Source organism: Mustela nigripes, chromosome 6 (genome assembly GCF_022355385.1).
Source record: "Mustela nigripes isolate SB6536 chromosome 6, MUSNIG.SB6536, whole genome shotgun sequence".
NCBI classification, from domain to species: domain Eukaryota; kingdom Metazoa; phylum Chordata; class Mammalia; order Carnivora; family Mustelidae; genus Mustela; species Mustela nigripes.
Genome location: NC_081562.1, coordinates 50,227,753 through 50,249,022, shown reverse-complemented (window position 1 = coordinate 50,249,022; position 21,270 = coordinate 50,227,753). Strand labels below are relative to the sequence as shown.

At 41.2% G+C, this 21,270-nt stretch overlaps 1 protein-coding gene across 5 annotated transcripts in view; it reads right to left on the bottom strand.

Annotated features, from left to right (window-relative positions):
• Positions 1-21,270, bottom strand: part of GRIP1 (glutamate receptor interacting protein 1) — a 672,623-nt gene that overhangs the window by 38,835 nt on the left and 612,518 nt on the right. For all 5 annotated transcript variants that reach the window (XM_059402529.1, XM_059402524.1, XM_059402527.1 and 2 more), the window contains 3 exons: positions 15,883-15,952; positions 13,662-13,807; positions 1,751-1,895 (listed from right to left, as the gene is read on the bottom strand). In XM_059402529.1, the coding sequence (XP_059258512.1) occupies positions 1,751-1,895; positions 13,662-13,807; positions 15,883-15,952 (361 nt within the window). The remainder of the gene's footprint in view (positions 1-1,750; positions 1,896-13,661; positions 13,808-15,882; positions 15,953-21,270) is intronic.

Sequence of the window (21,270 nt, the reverse complement as noted above, 5' to 3'; positions counted from 1 at the left end):
GTATCACTTGCCTATGTCACTATAATGGGGGCTTGAGGATTAAATAGGAAAACATATGTAAAGGGCTTGGCCCACTGCTTGAAATGTGGAAAAAGAAAATTTCTTTTTTTTTTTTTTAAAGATTTTATTTATTTATTTGACAGAGAGAGAGATCACAAATAGGCAGAGAGACAGACAGAGAGAGAGAGATGAGGAGAAGCAGGCTCCCTGCTGAGCAGAGAGCCCGATGCGGGACTCGATCCCAGGCCCCTGGGATCATGACCTGAGCCGAAGGTAGAGGCTTAACCCACTGAGCCACCCAGGCGCCCCGAAAAAGAAAATTTCTTGATCAACGAACTAATAGACCCTTGGCCTTTGCTCTTTTCTTTCCATCCTCACCCAATTCTGAGCAGGCAGGCTGGAATTTATAGCTCTGCTGTTCACCATACCTATCTTTGGGAGCCCTGAGTGGGACATTCGGGCTGGGACACTCAGGGATGGTCTAAAAACTCCGATCTCTCCAGCCGGGTTACAGGCTATCGAAGGGGAGTCCCAAGTACCAGCCTCTTGTCCTGGCTTAGTGTGCAGGACAGTGAGTGAAGGAATGAGGCCACCTCACCGGGCTGCCTGTGGCTGAGTGCGCTGACAGCAGCTTGCCTCTGGGGTAGTGGCAGCAGCACCTGGGGTAACAGGTGACATGGGGTCACAGTGGTTACGAGGGACTGCTGACCACATCCACCCAAGCACCTACTCTCAAAGAATAGATTTTCTTCGGGATAAAGGGAAAAGATCACTTCACTCGTTCATAAAGGATCTCCAGTTTAGAAAACTAGGTTGTAAGCCAGGGAACACCTGACCAGTAGGTTGCCAAACTGGATCAACATGAAACTTTTCTTGTTGTCTCCCTGATAGAGATACCTAGGATGGTCTCCCTAACAGAGGAAGCTAGGAGAGGAGGATATCTGAAGAATACCCCATCATAGGTGTCTCTGTTAATATGACTCCCCAACAGGGTAACCCTTTCTCAGCTGCCTCAGTGCCCTCTTTCAGCAGATGAAGATCTTGGATGAGCTGATTTCCAGGGGGTCTTGCAGCTCCAAGATTCTGCAGTGCTACAGCTCTGTTTTGCAAACCATTATCTGCGTCAGCATGAAGTGTGTGCATTCTTGAGCTAGATTACTGAAGGGAAGGTTTGGAATATGCACCACCATGTGTCTCAGAGAGAAAGGCGATTGAATGGGGGTTGGGGGTGGGCGTGCATCTTGGCCAAAAGAACTAATGGACATTCTAAATCACATTATGAAGATGGGTCACTGTGCTTTGTCTCCCCAAATCTTTGAAGACAAAGCCTGTGTCATCCTCTTTGGAAAACAAAGCAGCCAAGCCCAGAACCTGTCAGGTAATACAGGCTCAGTAAATGTTTGCTGAATTGAACTGGACAAGCCTTTTAACCTCCCTGAACTTCAGTCTCCTCCTCTCAAAACGGACATGATATAAATCCACCTCCAGTCCACTGTGGTCAAGCATAGACATTTCCGGAGAGTAATATCAATGTTAAGCCCATGACATCTTTTACCGCCTGTAAGATGCCCCTCGAAGTCAAGTTGGAGCTCTGACTGACAGTTCTCAAGCTCTAGGATCGATCCTTTGTGCAGATGTGAAAAAGTTAACAGGTAACCAAGCAGGGGAGGGGAGCATGTATTCTCTGAAGCTGTGAGGAAGAAAACCCAGCCCAGACCCAGGTAATTGTAGCAGTTTCTTGAAATCTTACCTTTCAGCTAATCCCCCTTTAGTGAGGCTTGAAATGATTATAGGATCAAAGGGTTCTTCAGTTCCTGAAATTGTGATGCCAAGGGGCCCCCCATAGCGCTTGAGCTCCACAGTGTAAATAATGGCTCCGGAACTTTCTTGCTCATCTGCAATAAATGCCAAGGAGTCATAATTGGTTTCTTTGGAGGGGAATAAAAAGCAAAGTAATAAGACACATATATTCATACATAAAATAAACTCAAGACATCATCATTAAAGCATTATGTCTCAGGAATTATTTGGGGAGGTAGATTCTCCTTCGTAAGATATTACATTCTAAAACAGGGATGTGGCCGTCATTAGTGTTGGGGGAGGGGTCCACTGCCTAATGACCTATGTTTTAAATCAGGGAGTGACCCGCCCAGCTGGACCTCGAGCCCTTTAGCCTGTGTCCATGCCTAGCACAGGGCTTGCCCTGCACTTCCTTAGAGTGCCCTAAATACCTGTGAGAGGAGAGAGTCATGTGACCACAGAGACTGGGACAACCCATTCCTATTTCCAGGCCTTCCCAAGCAAGCTAACTTTCAATACAAAGAAGATCTTACTCAGGGTTGGAGCAAACTTTAACGTATCTGTGGTTAAGTGGGGCTTAGAGAAGCTGGCTTGGAAATCTAGAATCCTTTCCACATTATTCCACTGATCGTATCTTAAAACGTCAATCCTGTGGATGAATTCCCAGATACTGAAGTGCAGGTTTGAATGGTTCTCTGAACTCTGCTCTAGAGAGGAAGAGCCATGTCAAGTACGTTTCAGGAGAACAGACCAGGCTGCTACACGGCCATGAACTGATCTTCCCTGTTTCACACCGGCATGAAGGAAATGGTCTGTTAACAGGGTCTGCCTACAGCACTGGCCCGCACCATGTCATGGGACACCTTTGACACGGCAGGGTGTTTGGACTGTCAGGATTACAAATACACTGTCTCAGACTTCAAAGTGTTGTATTTGCTTATGACATGCTTAAAGTTCTTGGGCATTTCTTGTTTTATTCCTTGAGCCCGGGAGCTGTGAAGGGTTAGGGAGCAGTTTCATTTCTGTACCCAAGGATACAATGAAATGGTCCAGTAGCTACTTTAACTAAACAGTCAGCTTTTACAGACAGACTGCATCATAGCTAAAGGTTGACACAGTCGCATTTCTGCAATGAGCAGCTGTTCGTTTATGACATGAAACCCTGAAATAAGGAGGAAAAGAAAAGCTTGAGTTAACAATTCAATTATCTGTGTGTACAGTGAACAATTACAAGGAACATAAAATGAAAGGTCTATAAAGTAAGGTATGAAGCGATGTGTCCTCTCCTACCAGCACTTACTTCATTTCTGCCACAGAGCAGGCTTTTGGAATGCACCGGTCACTTCCCCTTCCGCAATCCTCTACATCTAACAGGCTACACACAGAGAATTAAAGACTGTCTACCATACCCTACAATGTTTAAATCAACCTCTTAGGATAGAAAGATACTCAATATTACACTCAAGTGTATATATACGTACATATATAATTTTTAAAGATTTTATATATTTATTTATTTGAGAGAGAGTGAGAGCGAGAGAGAGAGAGAGAGGGAGTGTGCACATGTGGGTGGGGAAGGAGCACAGAGGCCCCGACACAGGGCCCAATCTCAGGACCCTGAGACCATGATGCTAGCTGAAACCAAGAGTCAGACGCCCGACTGACCGAGCCACCCTGGCTCCTACACTCAAGTTTCTAGTGACAGCTGAGACTCCTCCACATCAAGCTTCAGTAATTCGCTTGATGGTTTGCAAACTCCTTACAGGTTTCTATTTGTGGGGGCCACTCAGGTTGTGATAAGCTGCTATCGAGCTGCTAGGAGAGGCCTGAGGATACAGTGCAGGGTGGAGGCTGGGGGGGGCCCAAGGATACGTGCAGGGTGGAGGCTGAGGTCAAAAGTTGAAATTTTTCTACACTATGATCTACCAGCACCCTTCAGAGCTGGCTTTGATAGATAGGGTGTTATTAGATAGATTATATGTGCTTTGTAGACTGTGCCTCCTACTATATTCTGGATAAAATTCTAGATGAGTCCTTTGATTAGTAGACCTTGGCATAGTTAAGTATCAGCTGCCACTGGGCACTCTGCTGGTCATTCAGGGTGGGTGTTTATGCCAGGGGAAAGACCCTGGCCCTTTATTGTTCTCCCTTATAGGGCAAGCAGGAGGCCTACCTTGTCAGTGGTCACCAAGCATCCTGGGTTTGGCCATCAGCTCTTCATGGGAGTTGTGGAAAGTAACAACTCTCTAGTACCTGGAACCAGCTGCCCAGAACCCAGGGGACTGTGGGAAGTTTCAGTTGCAACTTCAGTCCAGATGAAAATAAACACTGACCTATAGGATGTCGGAGCAGGTTGAGTCCCACTCAATGCAAGAACATGGAGAAACTGGTTCTAATTTGCTCATTCTTTAGGCAACCCAGAGTGCGTGCCTGGAGTTATTTTTTGACCATTTGGCAACTTACGTCACAAAGATGACACACTAACGTCAGAAATGGAGTAAATGGGTTTAAGTTCGTTTCAGGTGGGGACATTTTAAATTAGGCAGCTGAGGCCTCACAATAACAAGATGGCAATTGACAGTGAGAGAGAGAGCATGAGCGAGGAGAAGGTCAGAGGGAGAAGCAGACTCCCCGTGGAGCTGGGAGCCTGATGCGGGACTCGATCCTGGGACTCCGGGATCATGACCTGAGCCGAAGGCAGTTGTCCTACCAACTGAGCCACTCAGGCGTCCCAACAAGATGGCAATTCTTAAGGCACTCAATGAGTTTAAATAGCGATGGGGATACAAATAAAAAAAAATAAATAACAATTTTTAAATGGCAGTATTTTAGTGAGGAAGGACACACTCCTGTTAGAACATTGTGATGGAAACAGGAAGTGATGCTGTGTTTAAATTATGACAGGGGCCTCTGGGTGGCTCAGTTGGTTAAGCATCTGCCTTTGGCTCAGGTTATGGTCCCAGGGTCCTGGGATGGAGCCCCATGTCAGGCTCTCTGCTCAGTGGGGAGGCTGCTTCTCCCTCTCCCTCTGCCTGCTGCTCTCCCTGCTTGTGCGCTTTCCCTCTCTCTGTCAAATAAATAAATAAAATCTTTAAAAAAATTATGACAGGAATAGAAACTGATTTCTGATTTCTTCAATAAACAAATTATTAGAACCAAAAATCAGGGAAAATTTAAGGGACATTAAAACCAAAAGCAATGAGTAGATCTTTTCAGACCCAAATTAAAATCAACTTTATAAAATAATCTATCATCTATTTATCTATCCATCCATCTCTATCCATCTGCTACCTAACTATGTATGTAAATGAAAATCCGGAAATGGCACGATGAATAAATATTAGGTGAAATCAAGAATTACTGATAATATTTTGAACCATGATGATATGGAGTTATGTATTGTAGAAATCCTTTAAAAAGTAGCATTTAGGGATACAGTAATATTTACAAGATGGAATGATATGTCTGGAATTTCTTCCATATAATTCAGTGTGTAGGTGGGGTGGGACAGTTAGGCTGGGAACAGAGCTGAAGCAAGATGGAGCCTAAGTTAATAACTGTTGAAGTGAGGTGATGTATGATGGTTCCTTAACACCATTTTTCTCTACTTTAAAAAATATACTTGGAAGTATCCCTAATATAATTGTTTTTTAAAGAGAAAACATTGGGGTACCTGGCTGGCTCAATTGGAGGAGCATGATGTGCCTTTTGATCTCGGGGTCCTGAGTTCAAGCCCTACCTTGAATGTAGACATTGCTCAAACAAATAAACTTTAAAAAATAAAAGATATTAATTCCCTTAGAAAACCCTAGAGGATGCCTTGAGTAAATGGCTTACTTAATTAGCTTGGCATCCTTTCTTTCATAGATGATGGTGGTGGCTGTATACCCAGTCTCATCCAGACCCTCCCGGTCCATCTGCCCACCAGGCAAGGTTCCCAGAGCTTCCCACTGCCACTGGCTCTAGAAGAGCCCCCCCCCCCCCCCCCCCCGCCACCGGCTCTGCCCTGTTTTTCACAGCAACAATTTCTTCCTAATTTGTTTTCCTGGTGGGGCCCCAGCCTTTGCCCCTCCTATTTGTACTCTCACCCCCGCCACCCATTTTCACCAGTGCCCGGCAATATACAATTCCTTCTCTTTTCCTCCCAGAATACTTCTAAAGCATAAATCTGAATAGCTTGCTCTCTTACTTGAAGATTTTCAGTAGTTCCCAATTTTTTAAGAATAAAATACAGCCTCTTTGCATGAGCTGAGCTGGAGCCTCTGTGTCTCCAGAGGCCCGGCCGTCCTCTGTCCCGCAGTCCAATCTCCTACCTTCTCTCCTTACCGAACCGCTGCAGTCCCTTAAAAAGCACTTTTCTCACATGGCTAGCCTCGCATGCGTTACTCCCTATGCACAAATATCTTTCTCCTGCGTATTCTTCCAGTGTTCTCAACCTCTCTTAATTCTTGTTTTTGTTCCCCTCGCCAAGGGGGGCAATGAAATGAAACAAAGTCTTGTTCCCCTCGCCAAGGAGGAAAATGAAATGAAACTTAAATTCCCCCTAACAAGAGAGATTAAATATGAAGGGATAGATCCAGTCAGGTAGGGTCGAGCTCTGAAGAGCGACAAACCATTGTCACATAATATCTAGGATTCTTTGCTTCTGGAGAACCAATCTTTCTTTGCCCCACAAGAATGCCTGTTCTAGTGCCTGTTCTAATGGCTGTTCTACTTTTCACTCTATGTTTGAATGATTTCTCTACTTGTCTCCTTCATTGGAACAGGATCACCTTACAACAGACATTTTCTCTTCATGTCCCCAGAGCAATGCTGGCACCACGGAGATTTTGGTAAATGTGTGGATAAATGAGAGAGGGGGTACAGGAGGGTTGTTAGCCCGAGTCCCAGTTCCAAGGGAGGAGGTCTCTGAGCTTTGCGAGTCACCCTCCTTGCTCCTCTGAGGTCTGGTTCCCTCCTGCAAGGTGATGCACACCCAATATGGCTCGCTCAAAGACGGACACTCGGACCTGGGCTGCCACTTTGGGAACCAGCTATGCTAAAGCACTCTCCCTCCACAAGGCCAAGAGCATCTGAGTCAGCTTCAGGCTGCACTTCCAACTCCATCTGCCTTCTCGGGCATTAGCCCAACTGGCAGTGGGAGGGCATACAGCTTAGGAGGGTGATAACTTCCCTGTATGCTCACACCATTTTGGGGGTGGAAGCACTCCAAGACCCTCTCCCCCTGAAGCTGCTCCAGCTTAGAAAGAAGCAACTGGTGTTTAACCAGAACAAAAACTTTCTGAGACAGAAAAAACGCAGGATCACCACTACGTTTCAAAATGAGCCCAAACAGATGTTAATGATATTATAAGAAGCTTTTGTATCACAACAGAAGGTTTACAACTCTTAGTGAAAGACATGAAAAGGGGCCAGCCTACTTGTTTGCTCTGCTCAGCTCTAGTTAAGAAAATTAATGGGACCACAGAACAGATGCAAAATTGCAGCATTACTTATCTGCAATGTTATTTTCGGGCTTCTTGAGTGCTGCCTGTTTAACAAAATGAACGCTATCTGGCTTGAATCCATAATGGCAGCTGCTTATGTGGACCAATAGGAGGCTTGGATTTGGGAGCGAGCCTTTGGAATGCATACATGTGCAGGTCAATCAAAGTTCACTTCAACTAAAAGCGATGGACTTCATTTTACGCAGTCCGGCTACATTTCTTGGGGGACAGGCCTGAGAGGATCAACCATTTAGAAGAGCGCCTTTATAGCTTCCCACTACGGTGTGGTCTTTCTATCTGGCCGTGTCACAACAGTGTGCCAACAGAGTTCCAAGGAGTTGCTGAGTGTCTAAGAAGAGAATTTGAATTTCTTTATGTTACTGATTATTTATTATTATTATTATTATTATTTATTACTCTCCAAGTTAGGCTGCTTTGTGACAGTGCTTCTCAAAGTGTAGTCTTGGGACCAGGAACTTCAGCATTACCTAAGTACGTGTTGGAAATACACATTCTCAGCTTCACTCAGACCTGTAGGAACCCTTGACACTAGGGGAGGGGCCCAGTCACCCATGTTTTAACAAGCCTTCTGGGTGATTCTGACTAGACTTTGAAACCATTACTTTGAGATCAAGCATTAAAAAAAAAAAAAAAGAGAGAGAGAGAAAAAAAGAGAGAAAAGAGAGAGAGAGAGAGAGAGAAGAAGATAACCTTTCTTTTCCTTCCTTCCTTCCTTCCTCTCTCTCTCTCCCTTTCCTTTCCTTTTTTTCTTATTTTCTTTTTCTTTCTTTCTTATTTTAAATATCATACGTTCTTTTTTTGGAGACAGCCTTTTGCCAAAACCATCCCTACTATTGCCCCTAACACAGATAGGATCATTCTTGCTTGCTTACAATGAGGTCTTTCTGCTACTTCAACCTAGATTTAGGGGGTGGGGAGCTGGGGTAAATTGTTCAGCTAGCTTAGCAATGATGAACTGAAAAAAAAAATTCAAAAGCTGAAATCTTTGAAGGGCAGATTGAACTGGTACTAAGGCTAGACATGCCTAAGACTCTATTTGAAAATGTGTAATGGTAATTTGCTTTGGATGGGACAAATTGCAGCCTGTAAATGTTTCTCTGCACAAATTAGAGCCAATGCAGGTAAAATGCTGAATTTAGAGTCTCTAAAACATGCTCTATATTAGAAGCAAGGTGCTCTAAATCAAGAGAGAAATCATTAGCAGCTATGTATTTGATTGGCACAAAGGCAGTCATACAAAGGAGAGAGGTCCGTAGGAATTTTTGGTGACAGGCTTGGAAGGCCCCTCTACTTCTTTCTACAAGTCCCCAAATTCTCGACTGTTTTTGCCTCAGGCTACTTCTTAGCTGTCCAATATCTCCCTCTTCATTTACATTGGATCTAGAAGCAATCAAAGAAAAACAATAGATTTTATGTCAAGAGGGTTATTTGCATCTTTGGGACCCATCTTTGGGTTTGGGTAATAGCCTTGTTCTGGAGCCTCAGACCCAGACAAGAACCATCTGGCTTTACTTGACTTGTCTTCCTATGGTAATGAAAGATTACAAATGCAAAAGCTCCTGAAGGCAGAATCGTCACTGAATATTGGGGGGTATAGAGGTGGGGGGCAAATCCCTATAATTCCAAAAGATTTGGAAAGTAAATAAAGCTAAAATTAATTTTAAAAGCACCCTAATAATGGCAGTTAGCATTTTGGATTCACTGGGCCTTATTAGGTGCCAAACATTATCGCTGAGTGCTTAAATATATTACCTCCTTTGGTCCTTCAAACAGCCATGTGAAGTAGTCATTAAATGGACATTTATGGACGAGAATTTCATTTTCCCATTTCCCAGCTTGTTGGCTGTGAAGCCAGTTCGTGTTCTTATTCATTTCATCCTACTGCTCCATAAGCCAAGGCTAGAAACAGAGTGGATTCTGACTCTTGAATGCCTCCTTCTCCAGTAACCGACCGCAACCAGTCATCACTGACCAAACACTTTGGCCTCACTCCCTGCTTGACGTCTTTTAATGGCTCCCATTGGCTTCTGGAGTGAAGTTCAAATTTCTTAACACGGTTTAGGACTGTAATGATCTGGCTTCAGTGTATCTTCCTACTCACCTTCTACGAAGTCCTTACACATAATTTTTGCCTCAGCTACATCTGCTACTAGGATGTGCGTGCTCTCTGATCTGCTTTGGCCCATTCTCTTCTGGTTAATTCTAACACATTTCCAAATGCTTTCAAGACCAAGGTTGACAGAAGCATCTCCTTAGCTCCCCCGGCTCAAATGGATGCCTCTACATTCTCTTAACATTTTGTGCTTATACCTAGAACATTCATCATATTTCTTATTTTCTTCTGTATCTCATATAAGGTGGTGACTTGACTTGGGGGCAGGGATTATATCTTTTCTCATCTAAGACCTGGTTGACCCTAACACCTCAGAGAACCAAATAAATGCTGGTGGCATGACCGAATGAAAAACAAAGACTTTAACAACTTTGGAGAGTGGTTCTACCATTTCCTCGGGTAAGGATCAAGGCAGAACAACGCCATTAGTATGACTGGAAGATGAGCTCATGTTCTGAAGTAGCATCTATTAAACCAATTGCAGTATTGCTAGCTTAGGAAACGAAGTTATACTGAGTATGCTTATCAAGTTTCTGTAAGTGATAAGAGAAACAAGATGGAGAGGGCCAGATGATTAAGGAAAGAACTGGAAAACTCCTGGAGTACAGAAAATCCTATATCAGTATGAACAACATTTTAGGGAGTGAAGACTATATACTGAGTATTGCCATTTTAAAATATTGAGACAGGGGCGCCTGGGTGGCTCAGTGGGTTAAAGCCTCTGCCTTCAGCTCAGGTCATGATCCCAGGGTCCTGGGATAGAGCCCCACATTGGGCTCTTTGCTCTGCGGGGAACCTGCTTCCTCCTCTATACCTGCCTCTCTGCCTACTTGTGATCGCTGTCAAATAAATAAATAAAATATTAAAAAATAAAATAAAATAAAGTATAGAGACAAAGGATGGTAATAATTCAAATCATCAGTTTAATTTCAGATGAAGCACAGTATCAAACTTCCAAAATCAGTGACTGTTGTAATTATTAATGGTTATTTACCATTCATTTAAATCTTGATGAAGGATAAGAACAATGGTGGGGAAAGGCTTTTTTAGGATGTATTAGTAATAAAAAGAGTTTCCACGTATTGCATGCGAACTGTGCTAGTAAACATTTATATTAGTAAGTTACAGCTGCTCCCTAAGGTGGGCATTACTATGTGTACATGACTGGAAATGGAGCTGGATCTCAGACTGGTTAAGTAACTTTCCCAAACTCACATAGCTCAAATGTGGTAGAGCTGCCTTGAATGCATTCATTTTGAATAATTTCCTCCCCCACTCCTTGCTCTGCTCTGAATAAAAGAGAATTCAGTTACCCAAATTATACTTATATTCTCATTTGGAAGAGGATAGAGAAACACTCAAATTCTTCCAAATCAATGATCAGATGGTAATTTTCAAATAGTGCTCTGTTATAAAAACATGTCTGCATGAGTATATTATTTTCATATATCAATTTAAGGAAATCTGGTTTGGGTAAGTATGAATCTCACCCCTATATATTAGTCTTATTTTGGGTAGGTGCATGGTTTTCAATGGAAGGATTTAGGATTTTAAAAATAGCACCTCCTAGAGATTAAAAAAAAAAAAACTTAATAAGCAAGAGAATTACCATAGGATTAGGCATCGGGATTGTAGAGGGAAAGGTCTACAGGGGAAAAAATAAGCTGAAAGGAAGAAGCAATTGAAGCAGGACTGGACTCTCCAAGAGCTCGGTTATTGTTTCTGAACTCCTTCCACCTGACATATCTGCAGAGCCTGGCTTCAGTACTGGGAGAATGGCCAACTGTGGGCACCTCCGGCTTGGCTCTTTTGTTCTGCACGAAAGGTAGCTGAGATCTGCGTAGTTTGGCAGATCATGCAAAATGGGTTTCTCCACAGAGCTTTGCCTCTTCACTAGGACAGAACCCAGATTGATGCTTGAGGCTTTATCCTTTTTCGAAATAAATCCCCCAAAGAAAGTGCAATTGAAGCATGCTTGTAAGGAGAAGAATGCAAATGCTGGTACAGAAGATCAGTTGCTTGAGAAATAATGAGTGGAAATTTTTAAGCGTTGGTTATAAAATACATTTGGATACAATCATCCTTACCAGCTGTACCAACGGATGCAACTACCAACTTGTTTTGACGTTGAGCAGGAATCAAAAACACATGGCCTGACATGACCATAAACTTTAGATCTAGATGGCTTAATTATAGAAGATTCCAGAACATTGACAATAATTCGTCATCAGTGGGAATTAAGTTATACACAGTAGAAGTTCTCTTAACCAATCTCTCTTTAGCCATTACTGGATTAATTGTGGTTCTTTATCTTCTTTGTAAAATATACCTACCAATGCCACTGAATACCTCAGAATAATAGGTCTTTCTTTCTAGTACCTCTGTGCACCTCTGTGTCTGCTAACAATTGAATTGCAAGCTTAAAAATTTAGAGTCAATTTTGTTTATTCCAAAGCCTGATTATGTCAGTTTTACTAGTTTTTGTAACTATGTAATTTAATGACTCTTACATAACCTACGAAACAGGAGAATAATGGTTCTATGGAAACAAAATCAAATGCTTTGGAAAAATCAATAAGGAGAATCATTAGGCAAAAATCTACCAATTCTGTAGAGAGCAAAGTTGAAAACATTGGGCAAATAAAAACCTAACTGGAGTGAACATTCAGATTACTTTAAATTCTTTAAATTTTCACTGTATTAAAATAAAACAATAAAAACTGGGAAATACAAACTGTATATTATATATAAGGTTTGGGCCAACAAACAAGTAAAAAGGCTTGTAACTATAACCAGCAGGATGAAATTCACAGCAAAGAAGTTGGCTTCATGCATAATATTGGCAAAATATTAAATTAAATGTTCATGCTATCCATATCTATCAATTTCTGTAATTCCCCACATTAGCTGCATCTTTCAATTATGGACTTTTTCCAATTACCTCTAGGTTTTTATTGTAATCAGATAGATTATAATATTATCTACTGCTGGGCTGCTCACATTGTGTTTCTTGGACCACAGTAGTATCATCAGGAAATCTGTTAGAAATTCAGAATCTCAGGCCTCATCTGGGGGTAGTGGCGAGGAACTGTGTTTTAACAAGCTTTTCAGGTGATTCTGAGGCCTAAGAAAGTTTGAGAAGCCCTGCCCCTCTATATTCATCCATTACTGGAAACCCCACAAATGGATATGGCACTTTTAGAAAGCAACATGGTACAAGACTTGTCAGAAATCCTGAGAAGTTCCTTTTTATTCATACTCAGCAATTCTACTTCTAAAAATATTTCCTAAGGAAATAATTCAGAAGAAGAAGAAAAGTTGATTAAAGATATCCATACATAGGGGCGCCTGGGAGACTCAGTGGGTTGGGGCCTCTGCCTTTGGCTCGGGTCATGATCCCGGGGTTCTGGGATCGAGCCCTGCATCAGGCTCTCTGCTCGGTAGGGAGCTTGCTTCCTCTTATCTTTCTCTGCCTGCCTCTTTGCTTAGTTGTGGTCTGTCTGTCAAATAAATAAATAAAAATCTTAAAAAAAAAAAAAGAGATATCCATACATAATGATGTCCATGATTACACTATCTGCAATAGTGAAACAATTGGAAGCAATCCAAGAAAGAAGAGAAAAATGATAAATAAGTTACAGGCAGTAAATAAAAAATGTTCGGTATTAAGCGTTTGGAAAGTGGTAATGTCCTTATAAAGTTAAAATGTGCACTATGGCTATAATTATGTAATATAAATATCAACTAGAAAGTGACTGGTTCTGGGGTGCCTGGGTGGCTCAGTCGGTAAAGTGACTAACTTCAGCTCAGGTCATGATCTTGGGGTCCTGGGATAGAGCCCTATATCAGGCTCTTTGCTCAGCAGGGAGTCTGCTTCTCTCTCTCCCTCTGCCCTTCCCCCCCTGCTCATTCTCTTTCTCTCTCTCTCAAATAAATAAATAAAATCTCTAAAAAAATGACTGGTTCCATTGTATCAGGGTAGTACTGGATGATGATTTAATTTTCATTTTTGAACATTATTTTGATACAACCATAATCATGCTTTAATTATATCATTAAAAGCACCATTATTTAAAATTCATCCTACACTCTCAACACACAATTTAAAGACCCTCTTTAAACTATGTGAAACACTGCTGCAGTGTCACTAGCCAGGGGTCGTGTGTGAAACATCAAGATCTAACATCTGCGACAGATGGGCAGTTAGAGAAATCAGTCTCAACTAAGGAAGCTTTCCGTACCTGAGTTATCTTCGTCTTTGCGGATTTTGAGCTTCACCAGGTCTTCACACTGCTGGAGGATCTGAACAGCATCTTCCATTGAACAGTTGTCCAGTCGGATGTTATCTATTGCAAGTAATTTATCCCCGAGTTCCAGGGTGCCAGTCCTGTTAGCCAATGCAGAGCAACGCATGATTAATGAGCACTTACCCGGGTCGTTTAAGAATAATGTAGTATTATGGCAGTCTTTAGAGAAGAGACGTTCTTCAACTCTTTTTAAATTGCATTTTATTAACAAATCCCTTTTTTCTAGTCTTAGTTTGGATGGCTGCCATGACATTACATTTCAGAGTATTAAAAACATTTTTTTAAGATTTTTTAAAAATTTTATTTGACAGACAGAGATCACAAGTAGGCAGAGAGGCAGGCAGAGAGAGAGGGGGAAGTAGGCTCCCTGCTGAGCAGAGAGCCTGATGTGGGGTTTGATCCCAGGACCCCGAGATCATGACCTGAGCCAAAGGCAGAGGCTTAACCCACTGAACCACCCAGGTCCCCAACATTTTTTTTAAACTAGTTTCTTGAACTAGTCCAGGACCACTATATAAGCTTCACTCAGGAATTCAAACTTTCCTAGGAAGGGAGGTAATGGCGCAGGGTGTACAGACACTGGGTGTTCTCATGCTTCTCCACACTGTTGCACTACTTGTCAGGTACTAGGAGAGAGTTCGGAGAGTGAGGGGGTCATGGTGGGTTAACTTCGTGGGGGTCTGAATCCTGGCGTCCCTGCCATTTCCACCTGGACCAGGAAACCCAGGGCCTTTGAGAGTCTAACACTGGCACTGGACCTCTGCAGGTCTGTTGAAGATTTTTAAGGTCCATCACGAGATGAGAAAAATAATGAGAATGTGTATGTGTTTGTTTGTGTATATATATGTACACACATACATATTTGTACACCGAAGGTTATGTTTTGGTAAGAACTATCCTTGAGGAATTAAGTCTGCTACAGAGACTGCTAATTACTTTCAGCCTCTGTTCTCCTCGCTTTTCTTCTGGGTCATTCCCTGAAGATGCACAGCCCAGACTCTCTCAGCACCACTCCCACTTCCCTTCTGTGGCTAGAAAATTGCAATGACTGGAGCAAACTGGTGAGGATAACAGAGTTGCCTCCCCAGTCTCGAATTGCCTGCCTACCTCCCAACTGTTACATCAGACACACACTGCAGACTTCTTTGTCCCAGTATATTTATAAATCTCCCTATCGTGGCATCTGAGCTTATAGCTATATACCTAGACTCATACAGTGTCCTTTCTACTTATTGAATATTAAAATATTACTTTAATGAAATGACTATGATAATGGATGGAATATTTTAAAAAAAAAGTCCTTAATTGGACAATAGAAAGTTAATAGTCTTTTATCAGTATTCCCAAAGATTTGAAAATATTTTTGATCTAGGAGCACCTGGGTGGTGCAGTTGGTCAAGTGCCTGATTCGGAACCTAAGGGTTTAGACTCAGGTCATGATCTCCAGGTTGTGAGATCCGGCCCTGAGTCAGGCTCTGCTCCCGTGCGCTGGAGATTCTCTCTCTCTCTCCCTCTATCCCTCCTGCTCATGTCCTCTCTCTCTCTCTAAAATAAGTGAGCAAATCATTAAAATAAGTATTTTTGATTTGTGAAATCAAAAGTTTGAGACTCTCTGATTTTGATGGTATATGGATCAAACAGAAGACAAACGTTGTTCAAGGCTCAAGGACCTAGCTTGGCTACGGAGGACATTCTGGCATCTAGAAAAGCTCTTCCACAAGCAATGATCTATTTCCATATGGGGTGTTTCTTATAATTGGGTCATTTCCAGTTTTTCAGCTGGAAAACGAAGGCTGGAAGATGATCAGTGAAGGAGAGTGTGATAGACTCAGGAAGGACCCTAAAAGGTGACTGTCGTCTGCAGTGGGTACAGAAATAAATTGACACGAGGAGAGCTACAAAGTCGTTGCATGAGGAATGTTGAATACAATCGCTTAACAGTGGCTGTCTGGAGAACATTAAGAATACCATGATCCACACTAAGAAGGTCTGCCTTGAGTGTTGAAAGGGTGTCATCTCTACTTTAATTAAGGAATGTCTTAGTAGAGCATGTGACTTTTGATCTTGCGGTTGTGAGTTCAAGCCCCATGTTGTGGGTAGTTACTCTGAGAAAAAGAAATGCCTTGGAATGAACCAGAAAATTCATTTTCCTTACCTGTGTGCCACACTTCCTTTCTTGATATCTGATATGACAAGGGGATCTCCTGGTTTTCTGCTAGATGGTGCTGTAATAATGAAGTTAAAATCTTTATATCCATGATTCACCCACACCGTATAGTACCTATTTTATAGCAATGGTTAATGCAAGTACATATTTGCTTTGTATGCAAAGCAAAGATGCCAGCAAACGAATTAGAAAATGTGCACATTACATTTTCTTAATATAAAAATGTGTTAAAGTATGTATAAGCTTAAAAATGAAAGCAAATTCATTTTAAATTTGTAATTGGAAAAAGCAATCACAGAGCTGACCATCGGGTTTAAATCTATTTCAACCTGTGATTCCAAAAAGAAAGGTGAAGGGTGAGTATCCAAAGAGGAGACTATCAGAAGCGACTGGGGGCTCTTTTTTGTGGTGTCCATATGTGCTCCCTTCTCCTACTTCTTCCCTTACTTCTTTTTGGTGAGAAGACATCACCTTTTGTGGGACCATGCCGTATTTCTTCAGGTATATGGAATTGGAAAGTGGATGAGATTCAGTGATTTAAAGTTCTTTTTCCCCCAGAAAGAAATCTGTTGCTAGATAGACTGTAAATCTTAATATTTTGCTCACACATTCATACCTAAAAAGCTCTGAAGTGTTCTGGAATATGAATATTTTATTTTATTGACAGCAGTCAATATTTGACTTAATTACATTTTTATACATATTCATATTCTAAATGTGAACATTCAACTTTTATTGAGTTTACAGATTATCCTGTTATCCTGCACAGTGGTCAGTTTTTGGTTTTATAACTTTTCTCAGATATTTCTATTTGATGAGAATGAAAAGCAATTAGTTTTGTGTCTACTATAGAGTTAATCCTGAAAATGAGCTATAGTTCACACAGCACAAAAATATCATCTTGTCTAGAAAGTGTATATTTAATTTAGGTGTTTGATAATTAAAATAACCCATACTGACATTTATAAAAAAAAACAATTTGCCTCCAAGAGGAAATGTTTTGCCAGTTTGAAGTCTGTAGTGATTTTCTTTTAAGGATCATTAAAAGGCCCCTAAAGTAAGATTTTATTATAAACAGGCTGATCACCCCATTATAGTCATAGAACCATATCATATCCCATAATCCCACCTGAATCCCAGGAAAATGTTTATGCATAAGAACAGATGGTTTAATATTTCAACATAACATTGAAAGAAAAAGCAAATATATAAACCAATATCTTACCCACTGTCTAAATTAGCCCATAGTAAATGTTAATGGGACTTGATTCAATCATTATTCTTAGCTTCTAGCAAAGTATGCAAAACATTCTATTCACTACAATTAATTCATAATTTAAACCTCCACTCGATTTGATATAATTCCTCTAGGGAAATAGAAATATTTAGCATTTTTATACATGTCAATTTTACAACTACAAATCGTTTTGGACATAGGGCTCAAAGACAAAAACTTTGTTATTACCCCAAAATACAACTTTTTAGCATCTGCCAATGATTTTATACTCTATTTTGCCAAGCTGTAGTAACCATCACAAAGCACTCAATGTTTCCCCTGGTTTTTAATAAAATCCATGTTCCACCAAAATGGTCTGAAATGAAACAATAGTAGAGGCAACAAAATACATCAAACCCATCTCTGTCATCTTTGCAACAGAGGAAAATAGCACTGGGGTCTCTTGGACAAACCCACCCAGCTTTACAGAGAGGTTTGAAACTTATTATGGCATATGGACACATATGGTGGCCATTCTCACGTTTGCTAGATTCTTCTCTTTCTCTTTTAACCAAGATCATACCTGAGGCTTGAGAAGCTCATCAGGGTAGATGCCCCTTGGAGTGATGAAGTTAAACCCAGAAGTTGGTCCAAATCTGTATGAGCTCCTGGCACTGTGGCTCCCGTGCCTACCAGGCATGTTAAATGTGGTTCTGAGGGCTCAGATATCGTTTGCATACCCCAGGACCTATGTTTTAATTCTCCACTACCCAAGAAGAAGTCATAAACCAAGCATGCTTTGCTTGACTTGTAGGGCTTCAAGAAATTAGGTTAGTTGTCATCATTTGAAAATTAGTAGATTTAATGCACATGTATAGTTTGTTTTAAAAAACTGGACAGGCAATATGGTAGAAGAGCTTGACAGCCATAATGTTTGGGTCCAAAATCCTGGCTCTACCATTTGTCAGCCATGGGCATTTGAGTGCATAGTTTTTAGGCACCTGAGTTGATCTGAAAATAGTGATGAAGAATAGTAAGAGTGCTTACCTCAGCGTTTTTGTGGCAAGGATTGAGATTTACATTAAAGCGATGGGACCAGTGCACAAGCAATGCATAACATAATTGTTTACTGTTATTATTATCCAGCAACACTGGACACTTCCAACTCCCCCTTTGGATGGAGCCTCCAGTTTCCCATTTGCCACTGTCCTCCATGGATGGATCTCATTCACTGACTTGCCTCACCTCTGAGGGCTTCTGAATTTGTGACCCTTTGAGAATACACTAGTGCTTAATGGTTCAAATTTGATTGAAGTTCTCCACAGAATCGTTTGTTTAATACATATTTATTGATACTAACTATAAGTCAGGCAGCTCTGCTTTGAGCACCAGCCATGAAACCCCATAGAAGTTGCATAAAATGGTGGGAGTGGAGGGTGGGGCAGGGATGGTTAAATCTTATGAAGTTATTAGCCATGAAACTCTCTCTTCTCCGAAGTGAGTATAGCTGGGAAGGCCATATAAACCATCATATGGCTGGAAGGTTACCCTAAATGGGTCAAGTGTGTGGCCTAGCAAAGAAGGGTAGCACATGGTTACTGAGCTCTGAAAAAGACAAAACAGTTTCACAACCTCTTGAAATCTCAATATAAACTGGTGAAATGTATGGAACTGAAAGGCTGACAAAGGAGAAAGAACAAGACACAAATCCCATGTTATAGGATACATGTTAAATTTAACATACTGCCTTTTTCTTAGTCATAGTTCATAAAATAATTTTAATTCAAACTCTTCTATCTCTGTTAGTTTTTTTTGTCTTACTAGATCTACATTTTGAGTCATCTACAAGTTTTTTTTTTTTTCTAAACTCATCACTTTCATGTCTTTTAAGGCTATTTTGCTGTCTAAGAAGATGATGTCACTAGAAATTGTATCCTAAATCGTAAGTACCCATTCGTATATATCATAATGACTGATTTTTTCATGCTGCTCATAGGTGGACATTCTTGATCCTCACAAGAAAACTACTATATATTTTTAAATTTACTTTTACTCATTTATATCAAAATTACACATGCATACAACTTGAAGAGTCCAATTTCTCCAAGACCAGCCCTTCATTTCTTACTTCTCCAGATGCTACTGCTATATTGCTAAATAACATACAACTGTTATATTTAATTATTTTTCAGGGCTAATTATTTACCTTCTGTTATGAAAGATGCTATTCCAGCCCTATATTCACATACATGCCTTGTCCTGTGGGCTCCCCACATTCTTCCATCAGAGTTTGGTCTGAATTTTTTATAAGATCGATATTTGGTATTTTCCTCTGTATGACTACATAAACAGTATTCACAGATAAGTCATGTAGCATACCATGACTACTTGCCTTTTCATAGGGTATGTTTTCCCTTTAGTTGTCAATTGCCTTGGTGTCTCTGGATAGTTTTCTTATATTTATCAAGAATTCAACTCCTCAGATCCCAAGCTATATAAATTTTCTCTTAGTATGATAAATCATATCAGGGTTTCTAGCAGAGGTTTACAACTTGTCTGGACTGTTTACTTTCTAGGGTTGCTCCATAGATCTTGGAAACGTCCTTCTCACAGATCCTGGAAAATTTTCTCTTGACTTCTGTTACACTAAAACAAGGAGGCCATTAGACTAAGGTGGCTGTAAAGCCGCGATGGCCTATAGAAGCAACCTAAAATCTAAGCCTGTCAATGCCTCAAAGTTACAAATTCAAAATGCTAAGGAAAACCAATCACGAACAGCCAACTAGGCTTTAAGTTACAGATGATCAATAATTTCCTTTCTCTGTGTCTGTACTTTGTCTACCTGTCTTCTCCCAGGCTCTTGTGGATAGAGCCCTCCTATTTCCTTCCACTTTGGCACTGCCTGATTTGAATCTATTTTTACTTAAATAAATCCTTTACATTTTTAATATGCCTCAGTTCATCTCTTAACCTTCTCTCTTACATCCTTGGAGCCCTCACACTTTTCTCTCCTCTTTCATTCTGTAATGGCTATTATTGGATATTGTATCCTTTGGACTCAGCCTGCATACTTCTTTTCTATCCTGGATTCCTTATTTGTGGTTTTCTTCTAATTTCCGGCACTTTCTCTCACCTTTATTTTCCAATATTTTAATTTCTGCCATGTTCTTAAGTTCTTTGTCCACCCTGGTATGTTATGTTATACTATGTTATGTTATGTTATTTATTTATTTATTTTTGGTATGTTATTTTAGACTAGTATTCATTCACACAATCTCTTAGGTTAGTACTGACGTTAATGAAGCCTTGTTCTTTTTTAAAGTTTTCTTCTTCCTGACTGTGCTGCTTCTGCTTTTCTTCTTTGTTTCTGGTGATAGACTTGCATATCAGATTCTTCCCTCAGGTGTCTGCTTTTTCTTAGCTGTCTGTTCACATGAAAGAGGCAGCCCTACAAAGCTGTTAGAAAGCTTGGTGCATCTGAGAGGGGTCTGTGGACTCTAATCTTCCCTGGACAGTTCAGGCCAGGCTGTTTCTTTGGGTCAGATGGCTCTGATTCTTCCTCTTGGCTTGGAGGGTATTAAGCCGGCTACCTTGCTTCTCTGAGTTTATGGAGGAGAAGACTAGCGGTCTCAACATTCAGTATGTACACTTTTTTTTTTTTTTAAAGGTTTTATTTATTTGACAGACAGAGAGGGAATACAAACTGGGGGAGAGGGACAGGGAGAAGCAGGCTTCCTGCACAGCAGGCAGCCGGATGAGGGGGCTCAATCCCAGGATTCGGGGATCATGACCTGAGCCAGGCAGACTCTTTAAGAACTGAGCCACCCAGGCGGCCCTGCTCATCTGTTTTTGGAGAGCAGTACAGCTGCCCTCAGCTGTGCTCTCCCAGGCCACACACAGCCCCTCCATTTCCTGTTTTCCAGAGAATGAAACTCCATTCTTCTGTGGAGGGGAGATGTGCCTGGATGTGCTGGCTGGCAGAAGGCATCTAAGGGACTAATTCATTTTTCACGGACTTTCAACCATTCCTCATGTCTCAGCTCTCCCATCACTCTCACTTCCGGAAGGTCGTCATTCCACCAGTTCCTGATGCTGCTGGGACTTTCGGATGCAAATCCGGTTCCCTGTCAGCTTTCCCTTCTGCTTCTTTAAATTCATCT